General features: G+C 36.8%; 2 protein-coding genes across 3 annotated transcripts in view; one reads left to right on the forward strand and one right to left on the reverse strand.

Moving 5' to 3' along the window:
• Nucleotides 1-21613, reverse strand: part of LOC123874433 (protein esc1) — a 117509-nt gene that overhangs the window by 13977 nt on the left and 81919 nt on the right. The window contains exons 2-6 of one of the 2 annotated variants that reach the window (XR_006797916.1): nt 7558-7668; nt 6835-6975; nt 6084-6246; nt 5307-5405; nt 3398-4036 (exon numbers count right to left, since the gene is read on the reverse strand). Coding sequence is in view for 1 of the 2 variants with exons in the window: in XM_045919761.1 (XP_045775717.1) it covers nt 3786-4036; nt 5307-5405; nt 6084-6246; nt 6835-6975; nt 7558-7668 (765 nt within the window). In the remaining variant the exon portion in view is untranslated. Of the gene's footprint in view, nt 1-2843; nt 4037-5306; nt 5406-6083; nt 6247-6834; nt 6976-7557; nt 7669-21613 lie in introns of those variants that run through there. The other variant, XM_045919761.1, reaches the window with a different exon arrangement.
• The window catches only part of LOC123874430 (elongation factor-like GTPase 1), a 168523-nt gene that overhangs the window by 4364 nt on the left and 142546 nt on the right, over nt 1-21613 (forward strand). The window contains exons 6-9 of the mRNA XM_045919756.1: nt 178-333; nt 860-977; nt 1288-2006; nt 2340-2453. Of these exons, the coding sequence (XP_045775712.1) occupies nt 178-333; nt 860-977; nt 1288-2006; nt 2340-2453 (1107 nt within the window). The remainder of the gene's footprint in view (nt 1-177; nt 334-859; nt 978-1287; nt 2007-2339; nt 2454-21613) is intronic.

The following is a 21613-nucleotide window of genomic DNA, read 5'->3' on the forward strand; positions in this document are numbered from 1 at the left end:
GGTTTTCTTGACAGACACACAGACGGACAGACAGACAGACAACAAAGTGATTCTATAAGGGTTTCCGTTTGAGGTACGGAACTTTAAAAAATTGGTTCCAGATTATGTAGCAGTTGAATAATTGATTCAAATAAAGTTAATCTATGTTGTGAAATACATTAACTGTTTGCATTGCAGGTATTGGTGGTCTAGAAGACCACATATTAAAAACGGCAACTTTGAGCAGTACAATAGCATGTCCAGCATTCAGTGAGATTCAGTTCGCCGCCGTGCCAATTTTAAGGGTCGCTGTAGAACCCACATATCCCTCACAACTACCTCAATTAGTCAAAGGTAGGTTTCCTTTTTAATTTATAAAATCACGTTCTAAATCGAAACAGACAATCTAAAATATACAGAAAAATACTTATTGTAGCTATATAAAAATTAATGTCTGTCTATCCATTAGTTGCCTGAGCATTTTCGCATCGTTTGAGTTGAAAATGTACCGCTGTTATTGGAACTAGGAAAGGTTTTGACGTATAATGATCGTGGTACATCGACAGATGGCGCACGAGTCACATTAGAACGTATGCCGAGCATTAGCTAGTGTGAAATAAGTTACAGACAAGACATGTTAGGTACCATGGCGCATACAACATACCATACTGAAAAAACTGAAGCTTCTAAATAATAATACAACGGACGATGGTTTACCTTGTTTATTTTACATATTATAATTTTCGACTAAATCCTGAGCACGTACGTGCGCTTTCGAACGATCGCTCAACTGGCCATTTTTTAAAAGTATGGCTCGTATAGATTCCGATCAGATTCCTTGATCAATTTCCACCTAAAGTCAACGCTTACTTTTCTACAGGTCTTCGACTGCTAAATCAGTCAGATTCATGTGTTCAAGTATTATTACAAGAAACAGGTGAACACGTTTTGGTAACAGCTGGAGAAGTTCATTTGCAAAGATGTCTTGAGGATCTCAAGTAAGTACAATATCACCTCACTGTTGTATAAATGTAAATGATAAATACATAAATCTTTAGAAGTAGGAAAGCCTAGCCAAGTAGCAATAGGTCTGTATCATGTACGCCATAGACCATAATATCTTAACGATATCTTATCGAACGTTACACAAATGACGTGGTGTGAGCACCGCTATGTCAAAAGACTATAAATAAAAATGTGTTCACGTCATTCGTACCTTCTACTTGTATATTTCTCTACTTGTATATAATAAACTTTTCGACATGTACTCTTTGAACAAGCAGACAAAAAATATATTTTTCCTTCTAGGAATTTGTACGCAAAAATACCAATATCAGCCTCGGAACCAATAGTGCCATTTAGAGAAACGATAATAGAACCGCCAAAGCTAGATATGGCTAACGAAGAAATTGACTCGCAAATTATCGATAAAGCAAACGAAGAAGAAAAAGATCCATTGATAACAATACAGACTATTAATAAACAGAGTACAATAAAAATAAGAGCTAGACCTTTGCCAAATGAAATAACCTTATTATTAGACAAGTCTTCCGATCTACTAAAAGCGATATCGCAGCACATAAAAACTTTACAAGGAATGTCTAAAAACGATCAATTAGAAAGCAAATTTGAAGAAATGCAAGTAAACGGAAAACATCGACTCTCAGATAGGATGTTGAAACTTATAGAGACATTCAAAACAGAATTGCAAAGTATATCTTCCAAAGTAGGGCCCGAATGGAAGGATGTTGTAAAACAAATTTGGTCTGTGGGTCCTAGGAATTGTGGTCCAAATTTGCTTTTGAATCAAACGTCTGATTATAAGACAAAGTACCTTCACCACGAAAAAGAGTTAAAGGAAGACCTTAGGTTTGAATATGAGAGTAGTTTTGTAAATGGGTTCCAATTGGCTTCGCTCGCGGGACCGTTGTGTGAGGAGCCGATGATGGGCGTCGCATTTTGTGTAGAGGAATGGACCTTAGATAAAGGAGAAGAAGATATGGCTTACATTTATGGACCCTTGTCAGGTAACTTTGAAAAACAATGTATCTACTCCATAAAGGTGTGTGAAATCTGCCTATCCGCACTTGGCTAGCGTGGTAGACTATGGCTAAACTCTTTCATGCTGACAGGAGACTCGTGCTCAGTAGTGAACCGTCGATGGTTTCATGGTGATGATGAATCACTACCCATATTATAAATGCGAAAGAGTTAGTTTGTTAGTTTGTCCTTCATACACGTCGCAATGGAGCAACAGGTTGACGTGATATTTTGCATAAATAAATAAATATAAACTATTTTTGGAGTCCAAAAATTTGTAAAAGTTTATTTTAATAAAAATATTTTTTTGTTTTGAACAGGTCAAATAATGTCAGCAGTTAAGGAGGGCTGTAGAAAAGCGTTCCAAGCTCAGCCTCAAAGGTTGATGGCTGCGATGTACTCCTGTGATATTGTGGTCGACCAAAAAGTATTAGGTTAGTGGTAAATAAAATTGTATCTTATTATAACGACTCAAGAAGCATTTTCCAGTCCCTGTATTGCCAAAATGATGGCATAGTTGAAATGCTAGGATTGGGTGTTACAATTCTATTGGCATTGAAGACACTGTTTAAGCAAGTGTCGTTGTAGCCAATTATAAAGATACTCGTAAGCTTAACATGTGGAAGGCGATGCTTGTGCACTGCTTTGTAGCTTATATGTATGAAGAGCATTAAGGTAAGTGACAGTGACAAATGACGTCGGCATGCATAGCTGTGGGTGCACGGCAACGCCCGTGTTTTTTTTTTCAAGTAAAACAACATAATTTTAGTTTTCAATTAGTTTTTATTTGTTTTTAATTACAAATATTGTAATTAACACTACTATTTACACAGCGATTCGTCTAAGTATGGTTTCAATATAAATAGTATATTAAACTAAGACTTAAAATCCTATAAATGCATCGAAATACACAAAAACCACTGAACTTGTATCACATTGTTTTGTGTACTCTTAAATATATTTAAGTATTACTTAAATAATTCACCAAAAAAATCACCATTTACATTGGCGATGACTAAATCAATGATGTTCATTTTTACTTAAATCTATGGCTGTCTTTTCCTGGCAGATAATCATTACTTAGTATTAAATAATACTATTAGAATACGTCTTATGGCTCCAATTCACATTGGCCCAGTGCGTTCGGCGAGTGCCGGCCATCATGTTAAACGTTACTTGCGAATGATGTCAAGAATGAATAAGTAGCCAATCCTGTCAGCGCTTCCCTATAAATATACGCTAACTACCCGTTCACACGGAATTAACGCCGCACGTTTTTTTGCAGGGTAAAATCGTATCGAATACGTAGTGGCGCATACATTGAGTATAAAACCGTTTACGTTGTTAAAACTGTGTACGTTTTTTTAGCAGTATAAACAACATATCAATGGATCATGAAAATGTTGTGTGAATTGGGTCTAAGTGACTCAGTACACTTTAGCCGAATGCATTGGCTGAACGCGTTGGACCAATGTGTACTAGACTATGAATTAAAACATACTGTTGAGAAAATAAAGGTACATAATCTTCATTACAGTCTAACCACGAAATGCAAATCGAGTATTTCCCAGGCTGAGTAATTGTTTCAATACTACAAAAAAATTATCTAACCAACTATTATAACTGGTATAAGAAAGCTAAAGCGTATTGAAATTAAATATCGTCTTAAATACTGTTGCAAGTTTTCGTTGAGCTCAACGAGGCGGTAACACTACGGCCATCTTGAACCCAACCTACTTTTTACTAACAATAACATTAGTTTCTTCTTAATTGATCCAATGTAATGATCGTGCCAATTCTTTTACTTTATACCATGGGAAAGGCGGGTATTCTGAAGTCGTTCGCCTCACGCGTGCGGCTCTAGATCTCCTATTGTAGTAGTTTGAATCTAAATAACTATGCGACTGGTATCGGTTGTAGACTGGTTTGTCGTACGAGTGGGGTTGAGAATAGTCCACCTTGTATGTGCTTGTTGTAGTGCTCTGGACACCAGCGGGAAATCTGTTTGAGCTGTAACCTGAAATTAAGAAGTGTAACCTTAATAAAATAATAAAACAAGTGATTATGAATATAATTTTACAATACAAGGAATCAAAGGCTTAATTTGATATAATAAATAATCGGCCGAAACAGACAAATCGATATGGTACAACATGGGTACAATGTGCAATAATTTTTTTTTTAAATCCCATAGGAACTCATTGATTTTCCGAGATAAAAAGCAGCCTGTGTCAATCCAGGGTATAATATTATATTTCTATTCTTTTCAGTATCCATCCAGTAGTTTTTGCGTGAAAGTGTAACAAATATACACACAAACTTTCGCCTTTGTAATATTAGTAGTGTGATGTCATTATTATTGTCTACGTTATAAAGGGAACCTCTGGCAAAATTTCACCTTTCTAGGTGTAAGAGTTTAGGCTGGGCGTTGATGAGACAGTCAGTGAGTGAATCGAAACTTTTTTTACGTCTATTCAGTATTGATTTGAACTTAATAAAGTTTACCAACACAAGAAAGTATCTAATATTCATGATGAAAAAGAAATGTATGGATAAGTAAGAAATCTTCTAAACGTAGCGTAGTGAATGCCTATTTTCAACTTTACGACAATCCTTTTAGATAAGTTGGCCTTTGCTCTAAGCTGAGCAATAAAGCACTAAACCCCTTCGCTTTATTCGCTAATACGTTCGTAAATCACCGCTGCAGGTTTCATAAAATACCGTGTATTAATGCAAGCGATATGAACGTTTCTAAAAAGGAGATAGTAATGTGGCCTGTGTCCACAGAGTTCAGAATAAAAATAGAAGTGATAAATACACAGACTGCTAAAATCATAACCCTTCCTTTCAGCTTTGCCGTAGTCGGGTAAAAACAGAGCTTGTTGGCGTCGTAAATGTCCAGAAAAACATCAGTGCGCGTTATGATAAATACAGATTGAATAGAGTTACAGCTGAACTATTTGCTAGAGATATATGCGTTTTTGAATCATTTCTGTAGTGAGTCAGTTGCTAATTGGCGACACGTTGTCCTGATACTAAAGACAGCAGAGCCCTTACCACTCAAGTTTGACAACTACAGTGACGATCGCAATCACATAGTTTGACAGGCGCAGTGTTACGATTGTCATCATCTCTGATTGGCTAATACTCTCACACTATTGGCTAAAATGCACTGTTGTAACCACAAATTCAGCCAATCACAAGTATAGAGATCGTAGCATGTAACAATCCTAACTGGCTGATATCATTTCTATTACCTTATTTAGAATACTGTGCCTGTGACTCACCGGAATGATAACTTGCGGTCGGTCGCACGCACATCATGCCGTAGACTCTTATTCCCGGTACAGACGCGTACGTCGGCTGGTCGTGAGACATAGGCCCCTCTGTAAGATTAAATAATCTTTTATCTTCAAACACGAACAGTATATCTTTTGTCGAAAGAGCACTACAGTTACATTTTGTCTTGAAAGTTTTATCTCGTAACTCTTTTTGCAGCGCTCTAATAAAACAAGTAGTACAAGATTTGAGAATTATTACTGTACAAGGCAATTTATTATTTTATCTCCGTTCTTTACTTGGGATTGCAAAATGTTGAAATTGTAGCAAAAAAATAAAATTGTCCGCACATAGCAATGAAATTACAGAATTTCTGAGATTACTGTCTTTTAACTTTTTTCGAAATAAAACGGAAGCTTGTTTGAGATTAAGTGATTTGCAAAAATTTCACTACATTTACTTACAGTTTTTTCAGAACTTGTAAATAAAGAAAGTACTTATTACTTGCAGAAAAATAAATTAAAATAAAATGTTTTCTAAAGTTACGAGTAGAAACTTGACGTGATGCCAACTATGAAGTCTTACAATTGTAATGAATTTAGAGCCTCAATAGCTCAACGGTTTAATGACCGAATTCCGAAAGTTCGGCGTTTCAAATCCCACGCGTTGCACTATTGTCGTACTTACTAGCACAAGCTTTACGCTTAGTTGGAGGGGAAAAGGGAATAATATTAACCATGAATAACATGGCTAACATTCTTTAAAAAAAATCGTTTATCACGTACCTAGTATATGTGTATCTGGACATCTGCATATCACTAAGTAGTGTGATTTGCCGGTCCTAATGTTTTGCAATGCTAAAAGCGACCAGTCCCTCGGCGCGCGGCATTCTCGCATCTCCGATACAGCTTCACATGTCTTCACCAGTGTCACCGCCTTCTTTGCGTACTGCAATGTAATTGAGATTTATTGTCTACAGACCTTATAAATCACGGACCCCTTATCTAGTACAAACTTTGGTCCCTGCCCGTTTATAAAAGTTATAATATTGGATCATTATTCATGTCAGGTCTATGCAACATCCCTAAGGGACCCTTTTAGTATATTAGATTTAATGTTGTTTTACCCACGACAGAACTGAGATGTAACGAGTATTTTGTTTGGGGTAAGATTTGTGTGGTCTAGCCTGTTACCTTTTCTTTCTAAAACTGATTTTGATGTGGTTTTCTTTTGTGGTTTCAATACAGGTTCGTTTAAATTCTATAATTACCAGTTGCATTCCTTGCACGGAATCTTTCTTTTATTTAACATCTATTTATTTAGCGCGAATTCCCAACCTGGACTAGTTTTCTCAAGCTAAGTAAATGACACGTCAATAATGAACAAATTACCCGTTACATATCTTGCGTTCGCAATTCTATCTATTGACGATGCCGCCTCACCAATTAATTAAAATTCCAGACTTCCTCTGTTACGGAATGACGCCTTTTAGGGCGGCTGAGAAGTTACGCCGTTAGGTTTCAAGTTCTATCTCACCTTCTTTTTGGAATCCGTGGTAAGTCGCGTGGTATGCAGGTCGTCCGCATTCAAACTGGCGGAGCAAGGATCTCTATATCGAGCTGGGCACGCGCATAATGGTTGCGTATAATTCAACCGCACGTACACCGCGTTGCACACCTGAAAGGTTAAGCAAGGTTATGTATAAAGTGCAACCAAATATTAGTCTGTGTCTGATTACCACTGCTCTGTACTTTTGTTTACGGAAAACGCTTTTATATCTCTTACTGTTATTAATTTCTTAAATTTATACACCACCCTGGACAATCTGGAAAAGAGCAACCGTCGAGTTGTCGAGTTTCTTGCTGGTTCTTCTCGGTAGGAACGGCATTCCGAACCAGTGTTAAATTATTTTAACGATTCAAAAGCACTTGTAAAAGTTTATTTGAATCAAAATCTATCCTATTCTATTGTATTATTTGAAAATAGTAAGTAGTTTATTATTTATTTATAGCATGCTAACTAACCAATAAATCTGCCACTAACTGGTTTAAGCATTTTAAAAGTAACATAAATACAAAATTTAGATTTTATTCAAGGGAAAAAACCTCGCAGACAAAGCAAGTCGCTAGCAAAAGAGTAAAATTATATTATGATTATAAAAGCTTTTGTGATGAACGTTGGTATTCTATTTAAGGAGTGCTTACGCTATACATTCTGTACGTGAATAAAATATTTCTTTGAATAGAGAAATTTCATTACCTGTTGAATAGCGCATTCCGGGAGTAGATAGATGTGTTGATTGTGAGGATAGTAATGGTACTTCGTAGGCTTTGCGAGCACTGAAGTAGATCCCGCGGGCAAAGGCACCGTCTGAAAGCAATGACATTTCAAATGATAAGCGAATACATTGCAATGATGAATGCTCTTAGGCTAAATGACCCGAGAGCCCGCAGGAAATATTGAGGAGGTGATTGATAAAAGCTAAAAGTTGGAATGCTACTTTTTCTGCGTTTTAATCCATACTTAATATTATAAATGCGAAAGTGTGTCTGTCTGTCTGTCTGTCTGCTACCTTTTCACGGCCCAACAGTTTAACCGATTCTGACGTTTGGTACAGGGTTAGCTTATATCCCGGGGACGGACATGGGCTACTTTTTGTCCCGGAAAATCAAACAGTTCCCACGGGATCTTTAAAAATCTTAATCCACGCGGACGAAGTCGCGGGCATCCTCTAGTATTAGATAATATTATGATTAAGTAGACCACCCAGCTCATTCGTGACGGGTGCACAATTTTTGAATAGCCATAGTTATCTCACCTTGTAACAACTCGTCATATGTTATGAGTTAGGACAAATGAAGGATCTGTGAAGGGTCCTTATTCACCAACCAATCCAACAAGATTAGCTAAATTATCTTGGTTATGTCTTATTCTAGCATTTTTCCAAAAAAAAAAATTCAAACACGCTTGTCTCCCATAATAATTAGATCACGGCAGAGTATCCTACCAATTCCTTTTTATATTCATTATGATACTTATTACATGTAGGGAGAGAAAAGAAGAATATTTTCAATCTGACCTCTCTCATTCCGAAAAGAGACTCGTGTTCAGTAGTGGGCCGACAATGAGATACGATTATAATGATGACGTTTTCAGCGTATATCAAAGCCACCTCTACAAATTTCCTACGAGCTCTCGCATTGAAAAAAAAAATCAGTATATTACGATCGTCGGCGTTCTTTATGTTCGTGCAAATATGTATAGGGCCATCGAAAGCGTTAATTCATGTCTTGTATAATTATATCAACAATGATGAGAAAAGTTGCGAGGTCGTCGTCACTTCCCGTTCATCTTTCATGAGATTTTGTGCTATTGAATACGCGCTTTAAATGAAGTGCATTATTAGCTTTTAATTGAATTATTGCCGGTTCATAAAAATTATTGTTATCTCAAAATTTTCTTAGTGTATTTTATTATCTACGTACAGTTTTTGATTCAAACCGTAACAGTAATTTAGATTCATTGTGAAACCTTGCCCTAAAAGCTGAGTGACTAATTTTTGATATTTATTGTATGGACAAATGCCAGAAATCAGATACTTGCTCAGATAGAGGATACTCTGCATTAAGAAACATTTAACTCGTTTTAGATGACTCGTTTCGGAAACAATTTTTTTTCGGTTACAATTTGTCATGATTTTTTTTCTATAAATATCACCAATTGAAGCACAAGAAATATAAGATTTTGCAAAAATGATCGATACTTAAGGTGGTTTCAGACTATCGTTTATTTTCTGCGCGATTTACGCTCGTTTTGGCATATGCGTTTACACGCGCGTTACATTTCGTGCTTCAATAAACCGAAGGCGCGAGCATGCGCTCATTCTGGCGTGTTCGCTCGAACCAGTGGATCAGTCAGTAGTAACATGAATTGACGTCTTTCGGAGCTCGCGACAATACGAGCTTATATTATGTATAAGCGCGTGTAAGCTCGTACAAGATTTGCATGTACACGCGCGTACAAGCTCGTATGAGCGAGAAAACGCTAATCTGAAACCGCTCTTATATCCCAGATTCTGCGAAGAGTATGGAATGGCTACGGTGGCGATTCAGATTAACCGTTACACTTGTAATCATTTATTCTGTAAGCAATTATTTAGTTCACCTGCTGTGTCATTCGTATTTGATAAATATCGTCTCAGTTGATCAAGAAATCAGATCTGTTGAGCCATAAACTGACGTAAGATCGAATGATTTTTTTATCTTACTTGCTCATATCAGTGTGAGTGTACATTAATGTTTTGTTCGCTTTATCAGTAGTAATTATCATAATAGTTAAACTATGAGGTTTAAAATATGCAAATGAGCTACAACTTCTGTCAAATGGAACACCTGCAATTCGATTGATTGTTACAAATCGCATATTTATTACTGCTTGTAATTTATATGGTCGTTTATATAATCAAACCTATGACCTATCTGTAATATGTCGAATGTCGATAGGTTACTTAGCAACGTGGTTATTTATCTATAACTACCTACGTACGTTGACGTGTGTATCTGTGTGTTTGTGTATCCGTCTGTGGCATCATAGCTCCTAAAGTAATGAACCGATTTTAATTTAGTTTTTTTTTTGTTAGAAAGGTGGCTTGATCGAGAGTGTTCTTAGCTATAATCCAAGAAAATCAGTTCAGCCGTTTGAAAGTTATCAGCTTTTTTCTAGTTATTACTGTAACCTTCACTTGTCGGGGGTGTTATAAATTTTTAATTTACACTTGTCTTGAAATTAACAACGTTGCTAAGTAGTAAATTATTGAGAGATTACGGAGATTGATAATAATTAATTTTGGCCGTTAATATCCTCTAATCTAGTTTCAAAATAGATTTAAATAAAACAATTTCCAAGCCTTTGTAAAAAGTACGGCCCAATAACTTGAAAAAGTCGTGAACAATTATTTGTAACCGTTACCTATAGAACATCGTGTTTGTTATTGAATAAAGCACCCGAAGTCAGATTCGTTACTATTTCTTGTTTGTAATCGCTTCGTTTGATCTCACTTTTTTGTAGAATCGTCGACCGTTCTGATTCAACTCTTGCTTTTAAATAGACTGGTCCCTATAGATAATTTTACTGTCTAATCTCTTAGGATTTTTCTTGCGGCTTTCACTTTGTGTTGTACTGTAAAATAAGGAAAAGAAGGTATTTCATACCTTTTTTCCTTATTCTGATCAGTTTCTTCTAATTAATTCGTTCATTCATTTCACTAATCGAACTTAACAAGCAGAACGTTTTGGTTACGTCGCAGAGTTAGTTGTACCGTTACTTTTAACGAAGTTCTTGACTCTGTGTCGGCTGATACGACTTTTGATAAAGGAAAAGTTAAGATCGATCTAGAGAGAGTACAAGGTTGTATCCTGCCGCCCGCGGTATGTATTTTTTCTCAAATAAACCACCGGACGTCACGTCCAAGTTGAACGATCGAAGCTAGGCTCTTTTCGATAGAACAATTTAATCGTAACGCCTTTTACTCGATTTGTTAATCCGAATCGTAGCGCATCGTGTTGTCAATTACATGTTTTTGTTCTGGCTCTAAAACTCTGTAAATCGATTCAAACTTCTTTAGACCCGTTACGTAAAGCAAGGTCAGAATCGGTATGAAGCCAGATCAACCGATATGTTTACCTAAAAAGTTTTAATCTTCGGTTCGCGATCTTGACATGATCTGAACTTCGTGCAACCTGCAATAAATGATCTCGATAATAAGGTTCATTGCTCCGTGTGGCTAAATAATAGCGATTGTTAATTCTGTATTTGGTGTCTCTATACTATTAAATATCTATTTACAGTGCTTACTGTTTGTTTTATTTTTCTTGCAGTGCAAAATAAATGAATCAAAATACACGCTCATAGATCTTAAGTTGTCTGCAGGAAGATGTTAGATTTACGCCGTTAGGGAAAACTTTTTGTATCTTAGCGGTATACTTTTTAGATTGGATTTAGAGCAGTTCTTTGTGAATGCTTCTTCAACGTTCGCAAATTATAATCTTTTTGAAACGTAGAATTTCGCAGTTGCTTTGCAGAGATAAAGTTGTTTGCATCTTTTCTTTGTAACGTGAAATGATTAGCATTATCGTTTGGAACTAGTTTATTTTGTTAGTGATACTATTTTTACCTGCGTTTTTCTTATTAAAAGAATTTTATAGTGTAATTTCAGGGTGTAAAACAAACTCCTGCTGTCTGTTCCTCTGTATGCTTAGATCTTTTAAAATTCACAACGGGTTTTAATGCGTTTTCATCAATAGATATAGAGTAATAAAGAGAAAGGTTTTATACATATATAGTTCAATATTGTTTTGTGTTAATTTGTTGAAATATGATAATAATTCAAGATATCGGAAGCATTCAAGCCGACTGAGAGCTTTCATTGACAAGTGTAAATTAAAAATTTATAACACCCCCGACAAGTGAAGGTTACAGTAACTAGAAAAGAGCTGATAACTTTCAAACGGCTGAACCGATTGTCTTGGATTATAGCTAAGAACACTCTCGATCAAGCCACCTTTCAAACAAAAAAAAACTAAATTTAAATCGGTTCATGAGTTTAGGAGCTACGATGCCACAGACTGATACACAGATACACACGTCAAACTTATAACACCCTTCTTTTTGGGTCGGGGGTTAAAAATGCTGTCTTATTCTTTGGTTCATCAAAATAACTACACTGACACCACATTGGTATTTATTTTGCACCCGTGTGAAGCTGGGGCTGGTCGCTAGTATATTCTAAATTGAAAATCGTGCATGGACTATAATGTAGCAGAATGTAAATGGTAGGTGGCTGTGTTTAGAAGCCTGCAGCCATCGTGACTCGTATGTAAACATCATGTTTGTGTGGTACGTGCTAGCTATCATCAGTCAACACGATAATTATCTCGACATCGTAATCAAAAACGAGTTCAGCGGTTTTATTAATTGTTTCATAAACTCTTCGCTTTGTTTGTTTTGATATATGTGATACTTTTTATTTTTTTAACTAAGCATATTATTATGAAGGTGAAGGTTAGATAAGTTTGAAAAAAGTTGAACCCAGAGGATCCAGAATTCCAGACTGTATAAATTATAAAGGGACATCAAAAAGAGCTAGTGATGGTTTAGAAGGATAAAGCTATGTTTGCTATGTTGTATGCTATGTTGTAAAGCTATGTTGTACCGAGCTCTTAAATTATAGTAGGGGACTATGGAAAAGTAATAGAGATGGCAATATCAAGAAAATTCTATTATTATGATATCATGAATGCAAAGAAACACATTTGCGAAACCCTTTTTTTCTACAATCGCAATAATACTTATGTAAACCTTTTGCTTCAATGAAGCTATAAAGAAGACTCCAAAGTGATAGCTACTGTTATAAGTTATAATTCATGGAGCAAGGTCTCTTATGAAACACCGCGTAGTAACAAACGAAGTGCCCTTGGTTGTTCCCGCGTTCGTTGCCCGCCGCGATCTACCTCAACGCAAGTTCAGGGTCCCGAGGTAACCGCGTAATCACTTCCGATGCTAACTGATTTATGTACAATTCGACGTATTAACCGGTTGTTTATTGCACAATTATGGGTAACGGAACTTGGTATCGTCGAGTGGAAACTATTGATCGATGAATTGTTACTCGAATAGTGAATCGATTAGTAATAGCTTATTTCGTGAATGCGTGCGTAATACCGTAAGTACTTTGGTGAAAAACGAAAGTTGTGGGAAAGACGTGACTTCTACTGATGATGATTCTGATGGTGATGCCAAAACAATATAATATCTAGTAGGTATAGTTAATGATTTGTTTATTGCCCAATAGTAACACAATATATGGGAAATAACAAATATATTTGGTAGCATGAAAAGGTTGCAATCTTATCGCTGTAAGAAAGGAAACCTTGGCGAAATAAGTCAATGCAGAGATCTGCCTTCTCTATAGGTAATCTATGCGATGAGTTGCATTTCTACAAAAATAAACCAGTAGAGTAGACGTATATACGTGAGTAGACGTATAAGTAAGGAGTTACCTACTTGAATAAATAGGATATCTAATAAAAGGAACAGGAAGGACAGAAATCCAACTATATACCTACTCAGAACTCTAGACTCTTAGAAGTGGATTCGATATCTTCCTACCTACTTACAATTTGATTGGAGATAGATTCTTTAGAGTTTCATTCACAACCACCAAATAAACTATCTGAAGAATAAAGACATTTTGACAGATACAATACAAAAACTGCTATGATGTCCAATTATTCGTTAAATAGAGTTTATCTGTCGGTTGTGAAACAGGCCCTGAGAAATTTCCCTTACACAGATTGGTATTTGTTTCTTGTAGAATGTAGATAACATTCTACATTGCATTGAGTTTGGTTAGTATTCAAATCAGAAAGAACTAAATTACGTTTATATGGCAAGTCCTAGCGCGCTAGAGAAACTTTTCATAAGATTAATGTCAATAGTATAACAAACTGTTTAAAGTGAAAAGTGCCATTAAGTCACAAGTGCGTAAAATAAGCGGAAGCTCGTTATTATCTCCACGTCAACCCTGTCCGATCTGTCAGTGGAATAAAGACTGGTTTCCCTTTACGTTCCAAAGCAATTTGCCTATTTGTCATAAATTTATTAAGATAACGAGTTGATCACCGGGTTTACTTGCATTACATATTAATATTTTCCTTATCGGGCTTACAGTTAGTACATACGAGTACATCCAACAGGTTTCTATGAATAGCGGTAGAGTAATTCAATACTTCAGGCTTCCGTTCCGGACTGCTTCCAAGTTCATAAATATTTTATGCTCTACATACATACGGAGATCATAAACAGGATTATCTGTTGCGTTTGCTTCAATTTTATTGATTCCGTCTTTTAATAAGGCTCTATGGGATTTAGATCTGTAACCATTAGCTAAGTTGTGGTGAATTTTAATGGGCATAATAAAGCGAATGTCATTTAGATCGACATTAAAACCTCCTTTATGATATCCGCTTTCACATAAGAAGAAACAGAAGTTCGTTACTGAAGTCGGCATTGAACTTTTTGTTCGTAGTTCGACTGAGTCGCAAAAGCATAATCGATACCTTAGTAGGTACCTACGAGAGAACGAATGTTTTTTAAATTTTCCGTTTTCCTATGAAATATTATGTAATTTTTCAAGGAATAAAAGTAGAGTGACTATGTTTTGTACCACGTCAAAATCGGTTAAACGGATTATGCTGTATGAATTTCTCATTTTCCCATGGGAAATTTTTATTTTTTCGCGATAAAAAGTAGCCTATGTCCATCCCCGGGATGTAACCTAACTCTGTACCTTTCATAAAAATTGGTTTAACGGATGTCCCGACTGACACAGCTAGCAGAGAGACACACTTTCGCATTTATAATAAGTACATAGTAATATTTTTTTTTTCAGATATTTTTTATTAAACCCATACTCCTTTGGTTTCTACACGGCATCGTATCGGAATGCTAAATCGCTTGGCGACACGGCTGTGCCGGTATGGTGGTAACTAGCCACGGCCAAAGCCTCCCACCAGATTAGACCAGAGATTTAGAAATAATAAAATTCCAAACCCCTGAGGGGAATCGAACCCGGGCCCTCCCACTAATAAGACCACTGCGCCAGGGAGGTCATCGAAGGTCGAAAATATGCAGAAATATAGCAATTCCGGAAACCATTGTTATATTATACCTATGATGTTTTATTCATGAGTGCGCCCTCCTACGCGAGAATTGTTGCAGAGAAAGAACAGGTTCTAGGAAAATTTACATCTCACTAACTTATGCAAGAGCTACGAGTAGGACGTGTAGGCACTAAAAGTAATATAAGTTAAAGATTTGGAAATACGATTAAACAACGTAGATAAATTGTGTAAGGTTTCCACAGCTTAACTCTATAATTGGCGGAGCCCTAATGCCAAAAAAAAAACTATGGTTTTATTTATTTATTTTTATTTATACCAGAAATTTGTAACAAAAGAGAAAAGGTGCGAAAAAGTGGACAGGGAAGCACTTATCTCTTTATGAGATACTAGCTGACGCCCGCGACTTCGTCCGCGTGGATTTAGGTTTTTCGAAATCCCGTGGGAACTCTTTGGTTTTCCGGGATAAAAAGTAGCCTATGTGCTAATTCAGGATATTATCTATCTCCATTCCGAATTTCAGCCAAATCCGTCCAGTAGTTTTTGCGTGAAGGAGTAACAAACATACACACACACACACACACACACACACATACAAACTTTCGCCTTTATAATATTAGTGTGATCTAACAATGACAGAGTTTTATTTACTTGATGACTGTAATCTCACGACATAGTAAGTTATGATGCAGGCTAGCGCTGCTGACTCGGAAGTGGTATGGCACTATACCCATACGTTTCTAAGTTTCTGGCACTAGTATAGGGTAGCTATGCTTTCAGGATAACAAAATTCCCGTTCTCTAATGTGCGCAGGCCCTAAAACTCAGGGATACATTTTAAGGAATTGAACATTTTCTCATCCTTAGCTTTTGCCGACACCGCATTCGCCTATTTTACACCAAAGAAGGCGAATTTAATAAGACACCTTCCAAGTAAGTGATCTTTCAAAGGTTCGTGAAGATATTTCCCAGCGAACCGTCGTTTATTTATACCTACATCAGCTTATCAAGTATGTAAATTGACTCCCACGCGGACGTAGTACCGAGTATTCGTTAATTTATACGCGTAAAGGCAAAAGTCCAGACTAAATAGCTGAAACTTGATTATCTGTTTCGTCTCGTAGAGATTTCCACTGACCGCTTATGCCGGTTATGTCCGTTTCCGCATCTAATAGGCGAAAGGGGGGTGAAAAGGGGATATTAGTCAGGTCAAACATGCCTGATATTGTTATTTTTTAAAGTATTCTTTGCTTTTCATTGTAAAATACTATTGCCATGTCTCTGATTTTTTTAAGATATTAATTTGCAAGCTTATTAAATATCTGAGGAATAAAATGTACCCAAAGACATGAATTTACATAAACATCGCTGTAAATACCTATATCTTTGTACAAGTAAATACGTGACAAATGTTTGGCGAATTAAAATATCATTAGTCTAATCCAATACAGAGCCAATCCCACCTGCTAGTCTCATAAACAATTCGCAGTAATGAAATTTTAGTGCAATTACGAAGCTCGCAACTGCAATTGCAAACAGAGCTGGTGACAATTGTATTTGAATTCGATACTGCATGGAACTAATTAAACCGAGAAACTTTAGTTAGAGTGCTTGTATCTAAATTAGTACGTGGGTTTAGTAGTAGTGAACTTTTGGATATATGTATATTTGATTTACTATGTGAAACTGGATTAACATTCAGAGTGGAAACGCACGGGCAGTTATAATGTATGACCAGCTTGGCGGCAGTCAAATAGCTCGATTTCTTATATTTTTAACCCCCGACCCAAAAAGAGGGGCGTTATAAGTTTGACGTGTGTATCTGTGTATCTGTCTGTGGCATCGTAGCTCCTAAACGAATAAACCGATTTTAATTAAGTTTCTTTGTTTGAAAGGTGGCTTAATCGAGAGTGTTCTTAGCAACAATCGAAGAAAATCGGTTCAGCCGAATGAAAGAGCTGTTCTTATAGAGGTTTTTGTGTTGGGGGGTTTTTAAATTTTGAGTTCTATCAGAATGCCAAAATGGCCGCAAATAAGCACTCGAACTCATATTTTACCAAATTAGCCCGGTTAAGTAGGTATAAAAGGCTATAATGAAAAAAATGGGAAGTATTATAAGAGTAATTTAACTACCAAGAACTCTTTCTTGGTAGTTAAATTACTCTTATATCTACTTTAATATCTTTACTCTAATACTCTAATATCATTTTAAAAATAAACCTCTTAAATATAAATATGTCAATTTGGAGTTTTTAAATGTAGTTCACCACATAAAATTCAGTAGGTACAATTTCCAAGTAAAACAAAAAAAGTACAGATATACCTATTTGGAGCTTAGAATAATTAGTTATTGCATTTATGGTTTTCAAAGAAGCTTCTAAAACTCGTAACTTTTTTCATATTGGTATTTAAGTTGATAACTAGGTTTATTACCAACCATCCTACTATCATTGTAGGTCGAAATATAATATAGGTCATGTAGACCAACTAATTTGGATGACATATCAAGACTACCAACGCGCCGGTTCAGAAAACAGATTATACTGGGGGAAAAAAAATGGAAAGAATTTATGTTACATTTTCTGATACAAAAAGGCAGGCAATGAGCGTTGGGAGATTTTTTTTGTGACTAATTATAATTAGTTGTAAGAGCAAACGTTTTGTGAACAACGGTCGTGAGAATTTCAGTATACCTAGTATAAAAATATCAAAGCTCACTATTATACAGCTAATGTAATAAAGTATCTATCCAGTTACCTCGGTTCTTGGTAAAAATACACCTTAATTGGCAATAGAAGTGTCTGTGTAACGGGCCCTTAGTCGAAGTCACGATTTCTTGTAGTCGACTGGTAAGGATCCCTCTAATGATGCCGTTTCACTTGCGACAGAATCAATGAATGGTTATGACATTAGGTCATTGCTTTATCTTTGACTGGCTAATGTCAGTGACTTCGCCCGCTAGGATTTATGTTTTTAAAAATCACGTGAGACTGTATTTCCGGGATAGATAGTAATCTACAGCATAACTTTCCACCAGACGTTACTGTAGTCAAACATGTCGATAATGGACATTATTATACTATATATAGCTCGATTACCACTGACTCACTGACTCATTGACATAATTGTTCTCCTAGAAAGAGACGGAAAATGATATAGTGATGAAGGGGAGTTGTGTTCGGATGGGGGATTCGACTGGGGAAAAATTATGACATTTCGGAAAAACAAGATGGCGGCCGATGTGATTTTTGCAGCTCCGTTGTTTTCCAATCGATTTTATCGAATTTTACAATCTTTAAAGAAAGTAGTAAACGGTTAATAGAAAATGTGAAAAAAAATGGAAAAACAAAATGGCGGCCGAGCCGTAGCGTTTTGAAAATTTTGAATTTTCGACCCCGAACCGCGGCGCCACAGATCCAAGACGGGGTAGTCGAGGATAACTATTTTTTCGTGTTTCGCCCACGATTATCCTGTATTTTGACAGAACGGGAGTGGTTTTTAAAAATTCAAGATGGCGGCTGTCATGGCGGCCGTTTTGTTCGAGGTACGAAAAAACGCAATTTTAAAAGTTAAATATCTCAAAGTTGGCAACATCGGAGCGATTCGGCTTCTATGAAGCGGTTGTACGTATAGACTCGAGGTATAGATCGGTGGGAAAAAATCACCCCATTTTTAGGGAAATTTCAAGATTTTCGGGAAATTGTAAAAAATCGAAATACGCACTTTTAGCAAAATCCGAGTATGAGCGATTATGTGTTTTGATTGTACAAATGACATTTGTGTATTTTTGTCGCCGGAGACTGGCAACACTGGAATTTATCAAAGATAAAGTGATTTTCGACACGGTCTTTTTCACGGTATCCCTTTTCGCGTGGGTGCGAGCGAGAGGAAATATTGAAACGTCATCGGGAGCGGTATATCCCGTAGTTAATAGGAAAATTATGAAACCGTGTAAAATCTTTCTGTGAAACGAGTTGGCGGCCATTTTGTATTTTTTTTAATTTTTCGAAATTTTGATCACGTTTTTGAGGCAGTTGGCAACATTTTGGAAAGTCGACATGTATGAATCGATTGTGTGACTCAACCGGCAGTATCGAAATATGTAAACAGTGTTGCCACATTTGGGGAGATTTTCGAGATTTTCCCCAAAAACTCCTCCTGTAAAATTTTGTATGAAATTTTTTTTTTCACTGATGGTTTCGTATAGAAAACAAAAAAAAAATCGAGGAAAAATTTGGAAATAGCTGATGATCGAGGATGTCGGAGACGGGTGATGGGTCCGCTCAAGGTATTGAAGATAGGTAGGGGGTGCTCGACCAAATGTCATTCATGACGTCATCCAATTGCCAAAAAGCTGAAAAAAAATTCAAAATGGCGAAGAAAAGATAGCCGCCATACATATTTCGCCGGTGTCCAGCTCGGAGGGTATAAAAGATAGAAGTGAGGTTTCTTGGCAAGAAATGATCAGGGTCCAAAGGTCTACTCGATGAATAGAAAAAAAATTCAAAATGGCGGATTTTTTTTCCCATAGAAAATGTATGGCGAATATTGAATGTCTCATTCTCCTAGAAAGAGACGGAAAACGATACATTGATGTATGGAAGATATGTTTGGATGCGCGATATGAGTAGGGGAAAATTATGACATTTCAGAAAAACAAGATGGCGGCCGACGTGATTTTTGCAACTCTTTTGTTTTTCAACCGATTTCGTTGAAACTCGCAATCTTTGAAGAATGTAGTAAACGATTAATAGAAAAAGTGGAAAATTTTGGAAAAACAAGATGGCCGCCGTACAAATTTCGTCGGTGTCTATCTCGGAGGCTATAAAAGATGGAAGAGTGGTTTCTTGGCAAAATATGATCAGGGTCCGAAGGTCTACTCAGTGGAATAAACTCTGCATGCTCGCGGACCACTTTAGTGGTCCGCGCACCCACGCACCCTACCTTATTAACCTCAACTACCCCGTTTTTACAAAAAATGTTATGGATGTCGTTTTCAGGGCTTTCCAGGGTGCTGATTTTGATAACGACATTCATTTTCAAATCCAAGATGGCGAACATGCACTTTTTAAGAAAAAAACTGATATGGGTGTCGTTTTGTGGGTTTTTGTGGTGAATTGTGTATCTTAATAAATAAATTCGGTTTAATACAATATAGTGAAACCTAACCACGTCACGCGAGCTGCTTTAGCAGCTCGCGCACCGAGCAAAACACTAGTTATTATACTATATATAGCTCGATTACCACTCACTGACTCACTCATTGACATAATTGTTCTCCTAGAAAGAGACGGAAAATGATATAGTGATGTAGGGGAGATGTGTTCGGATTCGGAAACCCTCTGGGGAAAAATTATGACATTTTAGAAAAACAAGATGGCGGCCGTCGTGATTTTTGCAGCTCCTTTGTTTTTTAAGGGACTCCGTTCAAACTCGCAACTATTAAAGAATGTAGTAAACGGTTAACAGAAAATGTAGAAAAAATTGAAAAAACAAGATGGCGGCCGAGCCGCAGCGTTTTGAAAATTTTCATTTTTCGACCCCGAACCGCGGCGCCACAGATCCAAAACGGGGTAGTCGAGGATAATTATTTTTTCGTGATTCGCCTACGATTATCCTGTATTTTGACAGAACGGGAGTGGTTTTTAAAAATTCAAGATGGCGCCTGTCGTGGCGGCCGTTATGTTAGAGGTACGCAAAATCGCAATTTTAAAAGTTAAATATCTCAAAGTTGGCAACATCGGAGCGATTCGGCTTCTATGAAGCGGTTGTACGTATAGACTCGGGGTATAGATCGGTGGGAAATAATTACCCCATTTTTAGGGAAATTTCAAGATTTTCGGGAAATTGTAAAAAATCGAAATACGGACTTTTCGCAAAATCCGAGTATGAGCGATTACGTGTTTTGCTCGTACAAATGACATTTGGGTATTTTTGTCGCTGGAGACTGGCAACACTGGAATTTATCAAAGTAAAAGTGATTTTCGACACGGTCTTTTTCACGGTATCCCCTTTCGCATGGGTGCGAGCGAGAGGAAAGATTGAAACGTCATCGGGAGCGGTATATCCTGTAGTTAATAGGAAAATTATGAAACCGTGTAAAATCTTTCTGTGAAACGAGTTGGCGGCCATTTTGTATTTTTTTTAACTTTTCGAAATTTTGATCACGTTTTTGAGGCAGTTGGCAACATTTTGGAAAGTCAATATGTATGAATCGATTGTGTATCTCGGCTGGCAGTATCGAAATATGCAACTGGTGTTGCCACTTTTGGGGAGATTTTTGAGATTTTCAACTAAGAAACTCCTGTAAAATTTTGTATGAAAATTTTTTTTTTCACTGATGGTGTCGTATAGAAAACAAAAACTTAGTAAGCCAAAATTATGGAGACAGCTGATGATTGAGGATTTCGGAGACGGGTGAAGGGTCCGCTTAAGGTATTGAAGATAGGTGGGGGGTGCTCGAGCAAATGTCATTCATGACATCATCCAATTGCCAAAAAGCTGAAAAAAAATTCAAAATGGCGAAAAAAAGATGGCTGCCATACAATTTTCGCCGGCGTCCAGCTCGGAGGGTATAAAAGATGGAGGTGCGGTTTCTTGGCAAAAGAGGATCAGGATCCAAAGGTTTACTCGATGAAT

The sequence above is a fragment of the Maniola jurtina genome, chromosome 18, assembly GCF_905333055.1.
Source record: "Maniola jurtina chromosome 18, ilManJurt1.1, whole genome shotgun sequence".
NCBI classification, from domain to species: domain Eukaryota; kingdom Metazoa; phylum Arthropoda; class Insecta; order Lepidoptera; family Nymphalidae; genus Maniola; species Maniola jurtina.